The 19,650-nt window shown below is 40.6% G+C and overlaps 1 protein-coding gene across 3 annotated transcripts in view; it reads left to right on the top strand.

The window, feature by feature from the left end:
• sh3kbp1 (SH3-domain kinase binding protein 1) overlaps window positions 1-19,650 on the top strand; it is a 54,607-nt gene that overhangs the window by 29,977 nt on the left and 4,980 nt on the right. For 2 of the 3 annotated variants that reach the window (XM_062020936.1, XM_062020934.1), the window contains 10 exons: window positions 13,237-13,306; window positions 13,460-13,554; window positions 13,654-13,749; window positions 15,035-15,086; window positions 15,163-15,234; window positions 18,139-18,277; window positions 18,349-18,419; window positions 18,489-18,595; window positions 18,665-18,784; window positions 18,897-19,114. In XM_062020936.1, the coding sequence (XP_061876920.1) occupies window positions 13,237-13,306; window positions 13,460-13,554; window positions 13,654-13,749; window positions 15,035-15,086; window positions 15,163-15,234; window positions 18,139-18,277; window positions 18,349-18,419; window positions 18,489-18,595; window positions 18,665-18,784; window positions 18,897-19,114 (1,040 nt within the window). The remainder of the gene's footprint in view (window positions 1-13,236; window positions 13,307-13,459; window positions 13,555-13,653; window positions 13,750-15,034; window positions 15,087-15,162; window positions 15,235-18,138; window positions 18,278-18,348; window positions 18,420-18,488; window positions 18,596-18,664; window positions 18,785-18,896; window positions 19,115-19,650) is intronic. The other variant, XM_062020937.1, reaches the window with a different exon arrangement.

The following is a 19,650-nucleotide window of genomic DNA, read 5'->3' as shown; positions in this document are numbered from 1 at the left end:
TGCTCTCGACACTATATATACCGTATATATGTATATACACATATATCTACACATATATCTACATATACTTTATGTATATATACCAGTGGCGTGCGGTGAGGTTAATGTCTGGTGAGGCACGACTGCTTCATCACAGTCAAATTTAAAAACATATGAACCTGCAGTGCAGGTGTACCTAATGTTGTGTCCCTGCGGTCGTTCGCGGCTCCTGCAGCGCGAGCATTGTTGTTTTTGCACTTTTTGGCTTCTTGTTAAGTGACTTTTTTTGGGTGGATTCGGTCTTGCACGTGGAGGGTTTGGGTGTGGGCTTTGGTTGGTGTGGCCGCGGTGCTCCCGTCGGGCAGTGCATTCTGCGGCGGAGGTGCTTGGCACCAGGAGGCGGGGTTATGATACGAGCCTCACACAGTGTGTCTCCGCAGCAGATTTATGATCGCTCAGCACTAAAAATACGTTACACACATACAGTTGTTGACAAAATACACTGTACATTATATACCTCAGCTAACTAAACTATGGAAATGTATAATATAATTCATATAGCAATACGGTGTCACTGCACAGCAGGCCAGCAGTTAGCCGAGTCCGCAATCCATGGTGAGGCACAATTGCCTCAACTGGCTGCTGATCACCGCACCGTCTCTTCTCAGTATTTGAACGGCAAATGTGAAAATAAAAATAAAAATAATCTAAAACTGGTGAAGTTAAATGGAAAATAACTTTAGTATAATCACTGGATACATATAACAATTTAATTATTATTTTTTTCTTTTTCTTTTTTTTTTTCTTTCCATGATGGCAGGTGAGGCCCCGCCTCCCCTGCCTCTAGTGACTGCACGCCACTGATATATACATATATATACATACATGTATGTATAAATACATATATATCTAAACATACTGTATAAATGTATATATATACACAGTATGTATATATACATATATATACATATGTATAAATACATATATATCTATACATACTGTATAAATGTATATATAAACACAGTATGTATATATATATATATATACATTATACATACATATATACTGTATGTATACACGTATATATACATATATATACACATATGTATACATATATGTATATATACACATATATACATATACTTATATATACATATATGTATATATGTACATATGCATTTATACTGTATACATATACACATGCATATATACATATATGCATATATACACATATATACACGTATACATATATACACACACACATAAAAATATATACATACATATATACATATACAGTACATATATATATAGCAGAGGTTACTGTGGTTTATCCATTAGAAAGTGCTCAATAACGGGGTATTTTTCGCTCTACACGCTCTGCTCTTCAGGGGATTTCCTGAAGGGTTGTAGGGATGAAATAGCCTCCGTATTTTTTCCTGACCTAACGAATACATACATACAGTATATACATATATATACATATACATACATATATACATACATACCAGTGGCGTGCGGTGAGGTTCATGTCAGGTGAGGCACTGACTTCATCACAGTCAGATTTACAAACATATGAACCCTAAAGAGTATCTTATTCACTATTTAATTGGCAGCAGTTAACGGGTTATGTTTAAAAGCTCATACCAGCATTCTTCCCTGCTTGGCACTCAGCATCAAGGGTTGGAATTGGGGGTTAAATCACCAAAAATTATTCCCAGGCACGGCGCCGCTGCTGCCCACTGCTCCCCTCACCTCCCAGGGAGTGAACAAGGGATGGGTCAAATGCAGGTGTGTGTGTGACAATCATTGGTACTTTAACTTTACACTTACAAACTGTAGCACACAAAAAAACACATTTAATTAAAAAAAAACGTTATTATGGTCTTACCTTTACTTATAAGTGCGGGAGCAGTGGTGTTCGTGTTGGAAGAGTTGTGAATGAATGAAATATTAAATCAGCGCAGCAGTCTGCAGGTGTACCTAATGTTGTGTCCCTGTTCACGGCTCCTCCGGCGCGCCGCGCGAGCATTGTTGTTTTTGCACTTTTTGGCTTCTTGTTAAGTGACTTTTTTTGGGTGGATTCGGTCTTGCACGTGGAGGGTTTGGGTGTGGGCTTTGGTTGGTGTGGCGCTCCCGTCTGGCGGTGCATTCTGCGGCGGAGGTGCTTGGCACCAGGAGGCGGGGTTATGAGACGAGCCTCCAGTTTTATGATCGCTCAGCACAAGAAATACGTTACACACATACAGTTGTTGACAAAATACACTGTACATTATATACCTCAGCTAACTAAACTATGGAAATGTATAATATAATTCATATAGCAATACAGTCTCACTGCACAGCAGGCCAGCAGTTAGCCGAGTCATTGTGCACAATCCATGTTGAGGCACAAATCAGTGACGTGCCTCAACTGGCTGCTGATCACCGCACCGTCTCTTCTCAGTATTTGAACGGCAAATGTGAAAATAAAAATAAAAATAATCTAAAACTGGTGAAGTTAAATGGAAAATAACTTTAGTATAATCACTGGATACATATAACAATTTAATTAATTTTTTTTCTTTTTACTTTTTTTTTTCTTTCCATGATGGCAGGTGAGGCCGTGCCTCCCCTGCCTCTAGTGACTGCACGCCACTGATACATACATATATATATATATATATATATATATATATATATATATATATATATATATATATATATATATATATACATATACACATATACTGTACATACATACATATATACATACATACATATACATACATATATACAAACACACACATATATATACACATACATACATATATATATATATATATACATATACACATATACTGTACATACATACATATATACATACATACATATACATACATATATACAAACACACACATATATATACACATACATACATATATACATACATATATATATACATACATATATACAATAACACACATATATATATATACATATACACATATACATACATACATATATACATACATACATATACATACATATATACAAACACACACATATATATACACATACATATATACATACATATTTATATATATATACATACATATATATAAATATACATATATACATATACAAATACATACATATATAGATAGATAGATATATACATACATATTTATATTTGTGTATACATACCTATTTATATATATGTAAACATACATATACAGTATATACATATATTCATACATATATACTGTATATACACACAGTCTTGCAGTGTCATCATTTTGGTTTTGAGGTAAGGAAGTTTGGCATTGGCTTCCTTCTCATCCTCGTCACTTTTGCAAGACACGGAGAAACGAGGGGGACTTGACATGTAAAGCAGAAGTGAGAGAGTCTGAAAGAGGAGGGCTGACACACACACACACACACACACACACACACACACACACACACACACACACACACACACACACACACACACACACACACACACACACTCACACACTGTCTCCTGCTGCTGGTGCTGATTTAGCAAAGTGTCGTCTGTCTGACTGCGAGCAGAAAGAATGGTAGGACCCTTCTCTTCATATCTCAAAAATATACCGTTCTAGATGTAGTATGACTCTTGTAATGAGTGTCACATGTTTCCTGTGTGGCTTAGTCATGGAAAAAAACAGCTTTGTTTATCAAGAGTCTTTGTTGAAGAAGCAGCTTTTTGTGACCAAAAATAGAAGTGTGAGCTTGTTTGAATCAAGTAAGGAGATCAACTCCACTTTAGCTTAGTTTCCAAATTCCAACTTCAGTTTTTTATTTTATTATGATAGGTCGCTACTGTATGTACATATGCGTTTATAATAATCCTAAATCTGTGTGTGCGGCTGACATTTAAAATATTTAAAAGTGTCATATTTAACATAAAAATGCTAAATATAATGTAGATTTTCAAATAGCATTTATTTTTTGGCAACTAATCTCAAATTAAACTGCTTTCTGCCTGGGCATCTGTATAAGCTTCCGCTAAAAAGTTTATACATATCACTTTCAAATATAATAAAATCATAGCACACCAGTTGTGCCACCTGACATGACAAGCGTCCCAATGAGCATGTGACTTAAAAGAAGCTTTTTAAAAAAAAAAATCAGTATTTGAAAGAAAGCTCAGCCATAATGTTCCGCTATGGTCCTTTTGATGATGCAACATCCTGTCTAAACAAGGAAAGTTTCATGTTTGTGGTTAAGTCACCGCAACGCTTGACGTAAGAAATGAAGGACAAAGTTGTTCAGTTTAAAGAGGCCTACTGAAACCCACTACTACCGACAACGCAGTCTGATAGTTTATATATCAATGATGAAATCTTAACATTGCAACACATGCCAATACGGCCGGGTTAACTTATAAAGTGCAATTTTAAATTTCCCACTAAACTTCCGGTTGAAAACTCCTTTGGAGGATGACGTATGCGCGTGACGTAGCCAGTGAAACAGAGGTATGGCTCCCCCATTGAAGCCAATACAAAATAGCTCTGTTTTCATCTCATTATTCCACAGTATTCTGGACATCTGTGTTGGTGAATCTGTTGCAATTTGTTCATTGCATTATGGAGAAAGAAGCTGAGCAAGCAAAGAAGAAAGTTGTCGGTGCGAAGCGGAGTATTTTGCGAGGGAAGTCAGCAACACAACACAGCCGGTGTTTCATTGTTTACATTCCCGAAAGATGCAGTCAAGATCGAAGAACTCGGACAACAGAGACTCTTACCAGGAGGACTTTGACTTCGATACACAGACGCCTGTAGAGAACTGGGAAAACACAGACTCTTACCAGGATTACTTTGATTTGGATACACAGACGCAGACGCGGTACCGTGCGTACGCAGCTGCGCTTCCAAACATTTGATCGCTTGCCCGTACGTGCGTGTCACGTACGTAACTTTGGTTAAATATATAACCTTTCTGAACCTTGGGTTAGGTGAACAGTCCTTTGGGCTGAGTGATTGTGTGTGTGTTGTGCAGGTGTTTGAATTGTATTGGCGGGTTATATGGACGAGAGCTAGTAGCTCGGAGCTAGGAGCTAGCATAATAAACACCTAGGTGTATTTATGCGGGATTAATTTGTGGCATATTAAATATAAGCCTGGTTGTGTTGTGGCTAATAGAGTATATATATGTCTTGTGTTTATTTACTGTTGTAGTCATTCCCAGCTGAATATCAGGTCACCCCCGGCTCTCACAGCATCTTCCCTATCTGAATCGCTTCCACTCCCCACTAGTCCTTTATTTGCACTTTCCTCATCCACAAATCTTTCATCCTCGCTCAAATTAATGGGGGAATCGTCGCTTTCTCGGTCCGAATCGCTCTCACTTCTGGCCGCCATCACTGTAAACAATAGGGAACTTTGCGGAAATGTTCAACTGACTACGTCACGCTACTTCCAGAAGGGGCAAGGCTTTTTTTTGTCAGATACCAAATGTTGCGATCTTTATCGTTGTTGTTCTCTACTAAATCCTTTCAGCAAAAATATGGCAATATCGCGAAATGATCAAGTATGACACATAGAATAGATCTGCTATCCCCGTTTAAATAAAAACATTTCATTTCAGTAGGCCTTTAAAATGATTTGTACGATTAGGTTTGTCTGAAAGCTTTTAAATATAAAAATATGTCCTATATCATTCAATTACTACAAAAGTACTACAAAAGTCATCATAGTGCGTTCATTTGTACGGACATGGAGTTGAAGCTGCCAAAACACCACAAAATGTATCAAAATGTGTCAGAAGCTGTACAATCCGGATCTGATCCAGATTGCACTCACATTTCTGTCAAATCTCATTTGATCAGGTTGTTATATTTTCTTATGTGGATTACAAGTACATTAAGTTGTGTTGTAAAGCAATGGCTGTATGCCAATTGAGTAACACCCTTGAACAGGTTGCCGTGCTGTTACTGAATGCAGCGTGATAGGAGAGCTGCATGGTCAGTGAGGGGAGGATGTTGTGCAGCCGCTCCCCCCGCTGAGTGTTGAGCTTCCTACCTCCTTTTATTGGTCAGACTTGCGTCTCTCGCTGCTAATGAGGCCACGGCCATTGTCTCCATCCGGGATGCGCAGAGGATGTTGGGGGTTTGAGTCATGCAAAAGCCATGTTGACCCTGCAACAAGTTGTGCGTGACATGTTTAGATGCAGGTAATCTATATGACTTATCACGCAAACTTTGCAGCGGTCACAATGTTTTCATGAGTCAAAGTCAGGAGTGAGAAGTAAAACTAAACTACCGGTAGGTTAAAGTGGCTATTCTTTATAGCTTATGACCTGACATAATATCTACTTGTCTGTCCATAGTTAACAACTATTGAGTTTAAAGCCCTGACCATTATATAAAAAAATAATAATTCCATCAAATTTGTAAGGACAAGACGTGCAAATACACTCCACAGCAGTAGGGGGCAGCATACTACCGGTGAGTTTCAACATACAAGTGATGGAAACTTGAGTCCTTTTACTGAATTGTGTTCTTATAAGTCTGAAGTGAAGTTAAAAGTTAAAGTTAAAGTACCAACGATTGTCACACACACACTAGGTGTGGTGAAATTTGTCCTCTGCATTTGACCCATCCCCTTGTTCACCCCCTGGGAGGTGAGGGGAGCAGTGAGCAGTGATTTTACCCCCAATTCAAACCTTTGATGCTATTTTTATAGTCGTTGGTATGACTCGGCTGGGGTTTGAACTCACGACCTACCGATCTCAGGGCGGACACTCTAACCACAAGGCCACTGAGCAGGTACAACAGGGACAACTTTTTACATACTTCTATTAATAAGCTAATGCTAACTTCTTTAGCATTAATTGAGGCTCTACTGAAGAGAACAGTGTTTGTTTAATGTGTCCCTCCAAAATAAGAGCATCAGCATGTGTGTGGTTAGCAAAATGATGACTGAAACTGGGTGGTTCAAGGTTTGCCTGAACAGAGCTGCATGTGTGTGTTGGGGAACACAACCGAGCCTTGTGACTGTTTTCCTGTGAAAGAGTCTCCTCCCTGCTTCCACAAACATGGAGGGATCCACTCAGCCTCCAAGACAACGAGGCCTTTTAATGACGTGCACACACACACACACACACACACACACACACACACACACTTCATAATTCAGTTAGCTCTTCTTATTTGTGAAACCTGATCTCATCTTTAATTAGCTGTGGGACAACACTACTCACCAGAGAGTAATTAAAGTACTCTTGTTTTCTTTTAAAGATGATTCTGTTGATTGCAAGTGTATGGATGGCTTAGAGGAGGGGTGTCACAAATTACGACCTGCAGGCCAAGTGCGTCCTTCTTAAATTTGGCCCGCCAATAGTCATGAGTCAAATAGGGAATTTTGCCCTAAAGGAGATTGCTTTCCTTTTAAGAGACTGCCTTTGTAGCTGCCATTTTGCCACTATCAAATGGACAATGCGAGTAATTAAAGTAAATTACATTTATTATGCTCAGAATGTAACTATGTGCAGCATTACTCATATGACCTAATACAAACAACCTTCCCTAGTCATGGTGCAAAAAACAACAGCATTCCAACCATCACTAAACACGGCCACACATAAGACACAACCTGCTCACTGGACTTTGTGGATATTATAAAAAAACGTCCATGTGCCATAAAATATTCTAAATTACACCCATTTAAATCCATTACAAAGCATTATGGGAAAATATAGTCTCCACACTTGTTTGCCGAATTTTAGCTGCTTGATATTTCAGATTGATTACAGCATTTTAAAAAATCAGATTAATCAAACTCTAAAGCTGTGATTAATCATGATTAATCACCGTTTTTTATTTGCTTGCATGAAGAAAATACCCCAATTTTTGGGTACAAATGCAATTTAGTAGTCAGAATGTGATACAGGAAGGTTTGTTTAATGTCTGACTGAACTGCAAGTCATTGATTTGCTAACAACTTGGTGAAAATAAATATAGTAAAAATTAAGTGCACATTTTAAAAGTCTTTGCAGTTTGCAATAATCTTGCAAACAAGGTACAGTTACTAATGGATAATGTAGCAAACACACACATAAACAACTTAACATACTGCACCATTTACTCGTCTTTAGTTCAAACCGTTGTTGAAACAAACAAACTTGTTGACCTTTTTCAGATGACAATGCTGATCTCTTTTTTTGGTACAATGCGATCCCGGCTCCTTGTGATTACTTTCAGATGTCCAACGTTCTCCAGGAAGCAAATTAAATTCACATTACTCTGTAGTTGCAAGTTGATGCTTTTTTTCGGTGTAGTACAATTGGTTTACCTTTGCTGTAATTGTGCCTCTCCAAGCTATTGTACGACAGATCAGCTGTGGTGATATGAATGACATCTTCTTACAGGACTTGGTCTTCACGGATGTTAATGTTCTACATGCGGTGGCTGTCCGTTTAACAAAGGCATGTTTAACTTAACTGTGCTACTTTTGTTGACAACATTGTATCAGTAAACTTTGCCAACGTAGCGTTCTCCTCTGCTTCTTGTGGATGTAGCTCCCATTCATGCTAGGACACAAACAAGTCTCCAGTATCCCCAGGAAAAGTCATTAGATTTGTCACTAGTGGCTGTTTACAAAAGAAGTCGCCAAGAGGATTGACAACACTGTCGGCGCCATCCTCGAGTACGTGTTTCGCTTCAAGATGGTATTTTAAACTTGAAGTGCTCAGATTATAAAAACGTTTGTCGCTGCGATACCAACAAGTTACCTTAGTTTTATCCAAAGTTCTGTTTTAAAGTGAAATTTTCCTCCTCGCAATCACAGACAGTGTGACAAACCCGGAAGTGATTCATATTTGATAACGCGATAATTTATTTTTATTAATCACATGCGTTAACGTTGACAGCCTGAATATATATATATATATATATATATATATATATATATATATATATATATATATATATATATATATATATATATATATATATATATATATATATATATATATATATATACAAACCCCGTTTCCATATGAGTTGGGAAATTGTGTTAGATGTAAATATAAACGGAATACAATGGTTTGCAAATAATTTTCAACCCATATTCAGTTGAATATGCTACAAAGACAACATATTTGATGTTCAAACTGATAAACATTTTTTTTTTGCAAATAATCATTAACTTTAGAATTTGATGCCAGCAACACGTGACAAAGAAGTTGGGAAAGGTGGCAATAAATACTGATAAAGTTGAGGAATGCTCATCAAACACTTATTTGGAACATCCCACAGGTGAACAGGCAAATTGGGAACAGGTGGGTGCCATGATTGGGTATAAAAGTAGATTCCATGAAATGCTCAGTCATTCACAAACAAGGATGGGGCGAGGGTCACCACTTTGTCAACAAATGCGTGAGCAAATTGTTGAACAGTTTAAGAAAAACCTTTCTCAACCAGCTATTGCAAGGAATTTAGGGATTTCACCATCTACGGTCCGTAATATCATCAAAGGGTTCAGAGAATCTGGAGAAATCACTGCACGTAAGCAGCTAAGCCTGTGACCTTCGATCCCTCAGGCTGTACTGCATCAACAAGCGACATCAGTGTGTAAAGGATATCACCACATGGGCTCAGGAACACTTCAGAAAACCACTGTCAGTAACTACAGTTGGTCGCTTCATCTGTAAGTGCAATTTAAAACTCTCCTATGCAAGGCAAAAACCGTTTATCAACAACCCCCAGAAACGCCGTCGGCTACGCTGTGCCTGAGCTCATCTAAGATGGACTGATACAAAGTAGAAAAGTGTTCTGTGGTCTGACGAGTCCACATTTCAAATTGTTTTTGGAAACTGTGGACGTCGTGTCCTCTGGCCCAAAGAGGAAAAGAACCATCCGGATTGTTATAGGCGCAAAGTTAAAAAGCCAGCATCTGTGATGGTATGGGGGTGTATTAGTGCCCAAGACATGGGTAACTTACACATCTGTGAAGGCGCCATTAATGCTGAAAGGTACATAAAGGTTTTGGAGCAACATACACTACCGTTCAAAAGTTTGGGGTCACCCAAACAATTTTGTGGAATAGCCTTCATTTCTAAGAACAAGAATAGACTGTCGAATTTCAGATGAAAGTTCTCTTTTTCTGGCCATTTTGAGCGTTTAATTGACCCCACAAATGTGATGCTCCAGAAACTCAATCTGCTCAAAGGAAGGTCAGGTTTGTAGCTTCTGTAACGAGCTAAACTGTTTTCAGATGTGTGAACATGATTGCACAAGGGTTTTCTAATCATCAATTAGCCTTCTGAGCCAATGAGCAAACACATTGTACCATTAGAACACTGGAGTGATAGTTGCTGGAAATGGGCCTCTATACACCTATGTAGATATTGCACCAAAAACCAGACATTTGCAGCTAGAATAGTCATTTACCACATTAGCAATGTATAGAGTGTATATCTTTAAAGTTAAGACTAGTTTAAAGTTATCTTCATTGAAAAGTACAGTGCTTTTCCTTCAAAAATAAGGATATTTCAATGTGACCCCAAACTTTTGAACGGTAGTGTATACTGATGTATTATATTATTATATTTTTATATAATGTATACAATTTTTGTGGGTGCGTCTGGTTATTTTCAGGGGGTCTCGGATCGTAACCCCTATTATTCACTCAGCAGTGCTTCCCAACAAATCTCTGTCACTCTGTAAAATTTCTCACGATCCCCCAAAATGTAACTACTATTTAGAACCTAATAATATTTATTAATTTCTCTGTGTGTGTTCATTCCTGTCACAAACTTCTCCATCTCTTTGCTTCCCTTAGTTCTGTACACAAGCATTCCTGTGTACTTACTACTTCTACTGGTTTATGAGTTTGAACATCAAATATCTTGTCTTTGTAGTTGTCATGTGTTAATCATGTTTTTGTTTGGCCATGTTTTGCTTGGTTTTTGGACTCTCTTTAGTTCCTGGTTGCACTTCCTTGTTTTGTTTGGTTTCCATGGTCACCCATTAGTTTTCACCTGTCATGTCACGCACCTGTTTCACGTTTTGAGTCGCGCACCTGTTGTTAATCATGTCTGGGTTATTTAAGTCTTTCTTTCTGTTCACTCGTTCTGCGTTCATTGTCTTTGTCACACCGGTTCATGTCCCTTGTTGACCAAGTAAGTTTTCATAGTCCATGCTAACTAGCAGCTTATTTTGTGTTTTAGGCACGCTTGCCTTTTTTGTTTATTGTTTGCGTTTGTGATAGTTTGAGTGATTTATATTTAATAAATCCAAGCTCACCTTCACGCTGTCGTCCGAAGCCGTCTTTTGCGTTGAAAGAACAACTGCGGACCCCCTCACGTGACAGAATGAACGCAGCAGACGTTCTTCCGCAGACGAGCCCCGAGGAGGTGATGGAGACGTGCTGGCGAAGATGGAGGCCAGCCAGAAAGGCTTCTTTTCGCCAGCATGGCGGGTCGTTCCCCCAGGATCCTCCTCCGGACAACAAGATCCCCCAACCAGCCCAGTCTTCCTCGCCGCCGCAGGAGACCCGTGCTGATGACGTCATCCCGCCCACTGGTGATGACGTCAGAGACCAAGACTTTTTTTTAGATTCTATTTACGCCCTCTGTCAGCCGCCCACTAAAGACTTTGTTTCTAAAAATAATCCTTTTGAGAAGTTTTTTTCTAAATTTAGATTTTTTCAGACCCAGTCTAAAGTGGGGGTGGTGAATAGAATTTCTGAACAATTTAAAGGGAAGAAGTCTACCCCCCTCCTGACCTCCCTCCACCCACCCCTAGAGAAGATGCCAGACCGCAGGGAGCGCGTCTGGTATCCGCTCCTTGAGGGGGGGGGCTAGGGCCGGGAGCTGTGTTGGTGGGGTGGCTCAGCTGCACCCAACCAAGCAGCAACCTCCATCCCGGCCGCCACCACCAGTCCGTCACCATGCCAAGCCACAGCCCCCAGCTAGGCCACCTGCACCACGTCAAGTTCCACGACGCCAAGCTCCGGTACCAGCTCCACGACGCCAAGCTCCGGTACCTGCACCACGCTGCCAAGCTCCGGTTCCTGCACCACGCTGCCAAGCTCCGGTTCCAGCTCCACGCTGCCAAGCTCCGGTTCCAGCTCCACGCTGCCAAGCTCCGGTTCGGTTCCAGCTCCACGTTGCCAAGCTCCGGTTCCAGCTCCACGACGCCAAGCTCCGGTACCAGCTCCACACCAAGTCCAAGACCAACCATGCCAAGACCAAGTCCAAGACCAACCATGCCAAGACCAACCATGCCAAGACCAACCATGGCCACGCCAAGCTTCGCCGCCCGAAGCGCCACGCCAAGCTTCGCCGCCCGAAGCGCCACGCCAAGCTTCGCCGCCCGACGCGCCACGCCAAGCTTCGCTGCCTGCTTCATCTGCTGCACCCGCACCTCGCCCCCGCCACATGACTATGCCTCGGTGGATTCGGGGCCACTTGGCCTGGCGAGCCACCGCCATGTCCCCCTCCCGCCCTCCCATGACTCTTGATCCTGTTTTTTGTTTTTGGACATCTGGGATCTGTCCTGTGTTAATCATGTTTTTGTTTGGCCATGTTTTGCCTGGTTTTTGGACTCTCTTTAGTTCCTGGTTGCACTTCCTTGTTTTGTTTGGTTTCCATGGTCACCCATTAGTTTTCACCTGTCATGTCACGCACCTGTTTCACGTTTTGAGTCACGCACCTGTTGTTAATCATGTCTGGGTTATTTAAGTCTTTCTTTCTGTTCACTCGTTTTGCGTTCATTGTCTTTGTCACACCGGTTCATGTCCCTTGTTGACCAAGTAAGTTTTCATAGTCCATGTCCTAGCTTCTGCTAACTAGCAGCTTATTTTGTGTTTTAGGCACACTTGCCTTTTTTGTTTATTGTTTGCGTTTGTGATAGTTTGAGTGATTTATGTTTAATAAATCCAAGCTCACCTTCACGCTGTCGTCCGAAGCCGTCTTTTGCGTTGGAAGAACAACCCCGCAGCGAACTGCGACTCCCCCACGTGACAGTAGTGCATTCAATTGAATATGGGTTGAAAAGGATTTGCAAATCATTGTATTCCGTTTATATTTACATCTAACACAAGCGTTCCTGTGTACTTACTACTTCTACTATTAGATTGAGCACTGCTGCCACCTACCTAAAGCCTTTTGTATCATACCAACATGAATACTGGAGTGTAGACAGAAATGATACAAATACCCCCTGCGGCCCCGCTATTAAATAGGGACATATTTTCAGTCAAAAACAACGGTTCCTTGAGGCTAAATCAAAGGACTCCTTGTGTCTCCCAGGTCGTTGAGGGCAAAACGGCGAGTGCAAGTGCCGACAACATGAAGGGTGATTCCGACGGCAGAGGAAAAGGTGATGTTAGCTCACATTTATTAATGATACATTCCAAAACCTGCTGTGTTAACGAACTTGCGGGGAAAACCCGGCATTTAAGATCAAACTACTTCTGAAATTGTTTTTGTTTTTGGCAGTTTTATTGACTGGTTTCTGTGCAATCTATTTTAGGAGCAGAGCTGTGCAAAGTCCTCTTTCCGTACGAGGCGCAGAACGAGGATGAGCTGACAATCAAAGAGGGCGAAATCGTCGCCATAGTCACCAAGGTGATTGATGGATTTGGAGAGTCGGGCTCGTTTTGCGCGTGATTTTGTTTATTTGTTTGTTTGTTAATTGAAATCTCGGACCTACTGTGTCCCACGCAGGACTGTGCTGACACCGGCTGGTGGATGGGGGAGATCGGAGGAAGGCAGGGAGTCTTCCCGGATAACTTTGTCAAGCTGCTGGAAGCCGAGAAAAAGGTGACGTTGTAGCGATGATTTCTGTCCCTGAAGTAGTGTTGTCCAATACCAATATTTTGGTACCGGTACTGTTACCAAAATGTCGATACTTCTAAATAAAGGGGACTGCAAAAGATTGCATTATTGGCTTTATTTTAACAGAAAATCTTAGGTTACATTAAACATATGTTTCTTATTGTAAGTTTGTCCTTAAATAAAATAGTGAACATATAAGACAACTTGTCTCTTATTAGTAAGCAAGCAAACAAAGACTCCTAATTAGTCTGCTGACATATGCAGTAACATATTGTGTCATTTATAATTCTATTATTTTGTCAAAATTAAGGAAAAGTGGTAGAAAATGAATTATTAATCTACTTGTTCATTTACTGTTAATATCTGCTTACTTTCTCTTTTAACATGTTCTATCTACACTTCTGTTAAAATGTAATAATCACTTATTCTTCTGTTGTCTGATACTTTACATTAGTTTTGGATGATATCACAAATTTGGGTATCAATCCGATACCAAGTAGTTACAGGATCATACATTGGTCATATTCAAAGTCCTCATGAGTCCAGGGACATATTTCCTGAGTTTATAAACATAATATAAAGTTTAAAAAAACTGAAAGAAGATGTCGTGTAATATCGACTAGATATGCTACTGTACTTGGTATCATTACAGTGGATGTTAGGTGTAGATCTACCAATGGCGTTTGTTTACATTTTGACGCCGGTGAGCTATGGTGTGTAGTGAAACATGTTCAGCTATTCCTTGTCCTGCAGGGTTGATACTTGTAAGAAACTTACTTTATATGTCACCATGGAGGCGAGGATGAGTGATTTAGAAGTAGCTAGCTAGCCATGTCTTAAAGCACCTCTTCCGGTGGGCGTTTCAGTGTTATAACTTCACCTTCATCGTTAGTTTTTAAGCTAAAATACGTCCGTTCTCCCTTTTCTGTCTACACACTGTGTCTGCTTGTAAGTACTCCGTGATTGTGTGCCGCCGAACATGCTCCTCTGCTCGTAAACCAGCAGTGACACTACGTGACGACGACGGGTGCGCGGGGGGTGGCGGAAGGGTACTTTTCAGAGGCGGTATAGTACCGAATATGATTCATTAGTATCACGGTACTATGCTAATACCGGTATACCATACAACCCTACCCTGAAGTAAACACTAAATAAAGTAACCAGTAAATACTGTAGGTGATACTTATTTTGCGAAAAATGACCCTCAAATAAGTGACTCTGTTGGTGTGTCCATGTGTGAGGTGACTCACTCTCAGGTGTGTCTTTGCAGAGACCAAAGAAGCCGCCTCCTCCCAGCGCCCCGTCGGCCAAACACACAGCAGGTAAACATCTCCCTCCTTTGTTCCCGCGTGTATGTTGTTATCCAGAAGCCACGACGTGACCAAATATGACCTGTAGACAAAAAGTCGGATGTTAAGAAGGTTCCACCAGAGCGGCCCGAGCAGCTGCCGCAGAGAGACCAGGATCGAGGTATACCGACCCGACAAACTGGTCCCGCTCAGCCCGTCTCTTCTCACCTGAGCTAATAATCAAGGAATTAACAATTTTCTTTATACAGTGGCATCTATTAGAGCATGTGCCTCTAATTGACTACATTCACTTTTCATTCTTTTGACACTAACAGTTATGAGCCGCCTGCTTATTTGCACTCCAAATCTATCTTTGTCTGTCTGTTTCAATTATTTCTTACAAGTATGGTAATCATAAACTATCCCGGTTTTGTAAATATATTTCTAATGTAACATTTCTTAATGTCATAGTATTGATTATTGATGGCCCCGCTATAGACTGGATTCTCACATTATTAACTGTATCCACTCGACATCTATTGCACCGGTCGCCCAGTGGGGGGTCCCCACATCTGCGGTCCCTTCCAAGGTTTCTCGTTGTTCCCATTGGGTTGAGTTTTTTCTTTCCTTGATGTGGTATCTTAAAGTTAAGTTAAAGTAACAATGAGAGTCACACACACACTAGGTGTGGTGAAATGTGTCCTCTGCATTTGACCCATCCCCTTGTTCACCCCCTGGGAGGTGAGGGGAGCAGTGGGCAGTAGCGGTGGCCACGCCCGGGAGTCATTTTGGCAATTTGGTGATCTGATGTCATTGTGGCTTGTGCAGCTGTCACGCCAAATGTCTTCCCTCTACAAAAACCTTCCCTCCCCCATTTACTTCCGTGGTCATGTTTCCTCTTACGTCATTGACAGCGATCGATAGCACTTCGGCTTTGACTGCCCGTCACTGGTAGGATACTTCGTCTTTGACAGCTGCTGGAATCTGAAGAAATCGATTATTGTTTTTTTTTTGTACAGGCGCGAAACAGGACAGTCGCGTGCGGGTTAAGGACCCCCGGCAACTTTGTGATTTTATTGGACGAAGCCCCGGAAGTAAATGGGGGAGGGAAGGTTTTTGTAGAGGGAAGAAATTTGCCGTGACACAGCCCTTCGAGACATCTGTGATTAAGGGCTTTGATTGATTGATTATTATTAATACTATCATTTTTAATAAAAGTTTGATTTTTATACAGTATATCTAATTCTTATCATTTGCCTAATCATAAAATATTGTTAAATTTTTCAGTTTTTGTATTTTTAAATATCTAGACAAAAATAATGGCTTTCGATTTTTAGACTTTGGACTGTATTTTTTTATACCGCAAAATGCATGTGCACTTTATTATTAAGACAGATTTTCCTTATTAATTTGATAAATTTTAACTTAATAATATGAATCATGTTTTTCATTTACATAATAATTGAGCTAGTCTTTAAATGTTACATTTTCTCAGATGTAATTATATTGTTATTATAGTATATATATATATATATATATATATATATATATATATATATATATATATATATATATATATATATATATATATATATATATATATATATATATATACACAGTGTATTAGTAAACCCATCCATCCATTTTCTACTGCTTATCCCTTTCGGGGTCACGGCGGGTGCTGGAGCCTATCTCAGCTGCATTCGGGCGGAAGGCGGTGTACACCCTGGACAACTCGCCAGCCCATCACAGGGCCAACACAAATAGACAGACAACATTCACACTCACATTCACACACTAGGGCCAATTTAGTGTTGCCAATCAACCTATCCCCAGGTGCATGTCTTTGGAGGTGGGAGGAAGCCGGAGTACCCGGAGGGAACCCACGCAGTCACGGGGAGACATGCAAACTCCACACAGAAAGATCCCGAGCACAGGATCGAACCCAGGACCTTTGTATTGTGAGGCAGACCCACTAACCCCTCTGTCACCGTGCTGCCCATATTAGTAAACCTTTATTTATTATTATTTATCTTATAAATAAATGCTTTTAGCCTACTGTGACTAATGAGAAGCGGTAGAGAAAACGGATGGATTTTTGTAATCACCAGCATTATATTTCAATTAGGGATGTCCGATAATGGCTTTTTGCCGATATCCGATATTCCGATATTGTCCAACTCTTTAATTACCGATACCGATATCAACCGATATATACAGTTGTGGAATTAACACATTATTATGCCTAATTTGGACAACCAGGTATGGTGAAGATAGGTACTTTTTTTTTTTAATTAATAAAATAAATTAAAAAACATTTCTTGAATAAAAAAGAAAGTAAAACAATATAAAAACAGTTACATAGAAACTAGTAATTAATGAAAATGACTCAAATTAACTGTTAAAGGTTAGTACTATTAGTGGACCAGCAGCACGCACAACCATGTGTGCTTACGGACTGTATCCCTTGCAGCCTGTATTGATCTATATTGATATATAATGTAGGAACCAGAATATTAATAACAGAAAGAAACAACCCTTTTGTGTGAATGAGTGTAAATGGGGGAGGGAGTTTTTTTGGGTTGGTGCACTAATTGTAAGTGTATCTTGTGTTTTTTATGTTGATTTAATAAAGTACAATAAAAAAAAAACCCAAAAAAACGATACCGATAATAAAAAAAAAACGATACCGATAATTTCCGATATTACATTTTAACGAATTTATCGGCTGATAATATCGGCAGGCCGATATTATGGGACATCTCTAATTTCAATTTTATAAATAAATGACTAACCGTGTATGTCTATTATCTAAAAGGTGCGTTTTTGAAAGTCACCAGCAGAGGGAGACTAACAAGAATGAGATGACCGACGTCCTTTTCACAATTAACAAAATGTCCTTTACTTTGATCTCATCAACAACAAGAAAGTCTGGATTCATTTCAATATATTCTATACTTTCACTTCCGGTTTCCTTCCCTCACTTCCTGTTTCCTTCCATCACATCTTCCTGGTCCACAATGCTACTTTAAGGTCATTTGTTAGTGTAGTAAATTGCATATTTATCCAATACCTGTGTGTGTAGGTGAGGAGGTGAACGTGGGCGACCTCCCCAAGCCGTCCCTCCCGTCCGTCCTTCCCAAGAAACCCTTCCTTACAAAGACAAGCTCCTCCTCTTCCTCCTCACAACCCCCAAGGCGCCCCGAGAGACCTCCCACTTTGGCGTCAGTACACACTCGTACCTGCATGCTCCTGTTTCTCCTTACTCTGCCCTAATGTGTGTGTGTCCGCTCAGGTGTGAAAGCCCCAAGTCTGAGGGCGGGGCTTCCACGCCTGACTCCGCCCTCGACAGGTCACATGACACCGGTGAGCGTCGAATGAGATTAGGATAACGCGGGCATCTTTTTTTAAAAATGCTAATGTGTGTACGTGCAGATCTAGACCTGGACGCCGTGGTGCCGTCGGCGGAGAAGCTCAGTCACCCGACGGCGACCCGGCCCAGGGTCACGGACCGCCGGCCTCGCTCACAGATCATCACATCGGTGAGGACGTCCCACTTTGGCTTTGTTGCGACAAAATCTGGAAGACAGTTTTTTTTCCTTTCTTTACAGTTGTCGCTGTCCAGCGCCGACGTGGACCACCCGGCGCCGGAAGACAGGAAGGATAGGGATCGAAACAAGGAGGATCAAGAACCCGTCCAGTTCGCCAGGAAAGGACTTCCTGCCATTTCTGTACGCACAGTTTCAGCATTCACCCTAATTTGTTGTTTTTAAGCTATGCCCAGCAAGGGGCGCCACACATGGTAGCTCTAACCTACTGTCTACCATCCTGACTACATATCAGGTACCTGAGGGTAAAGCACCCCTGGCCGCCAAGTCCTCCTCGTCCCTCAACCCGCCAAACTGCGGCGGCCATCGTCCCGCCTCTCCGTCTTCCTCCTCGGGTCTGAGCCCCACCCCCGAGCTGCGGAACTCGCCCGTGACTCCGCCCACGCTGGAAGACCTCAGGTACCAGGTGCGCGAGCTGAGGACCTCTGTGGAGCTGCTGAAGAGCCAGCACAGGTCTGTATTACATATAAAACAGTGTTTCCCACACATTCATTTATTTGTGGCTAACCGCCACGAAAGAATTACGTCCGCCACAAATAAAAAATAAAAAAAATTTTTTTTTGGTCCTTTCCAGCTTTTCAGGCAAATCATATAGTTGATGTAGATGCCCATATAGGCTGTTCAGATTTACTTTACAAAAGAGAAGTGTAGGATACTTCTCTTGTTGCCTTATTTGTATTTGACCACTACTGTTTTCTGTTTATTTGTTACTGACTGTGGCAGGACACCTCTGCCTCTGTTTCACTTTATGTTGCTGGTAAATAATATGGTCTTAGTAGTAGGCTAAAGTTAAATTATTTAGTATGCACTAATTAAAGGGGCAGAGCTTTAAGAGACATTTTAGCTTTTATATTTTATAAGATATATTTTTTGTAAGAACCACAATTAATAAATATATTTCAGTGAATAACTTATTGTTCAAATCTGTATATAAATATGTACATAAAGTGTTGTAATTATATTGTAAAATGGATGGATGGATGGACGTT

The sequence above is a fragment of the Entelurus aequoreus genome, linkage group LG15 (assembly GCF_033978785.1).
Source record: "Entelurus aequoreus isolate RoL-2023_Sb linkage group LG15, RoL_Eaeq_v1.1, whole genome shotgun sequence".
Classification (NCBI taxonomy): domain Eukaryota; kingdom Metazoa; phylum Chordata; class Actinopteri; order Syngnathiformes; family Syngnathidae; genus Entelurus; species Entelurus aequoreus.
The sequence above is the reverse complement of the archived record's forward strand: the minus strand, read 5'-3'. Positions and strand labels throughout refer to the sequence as shown.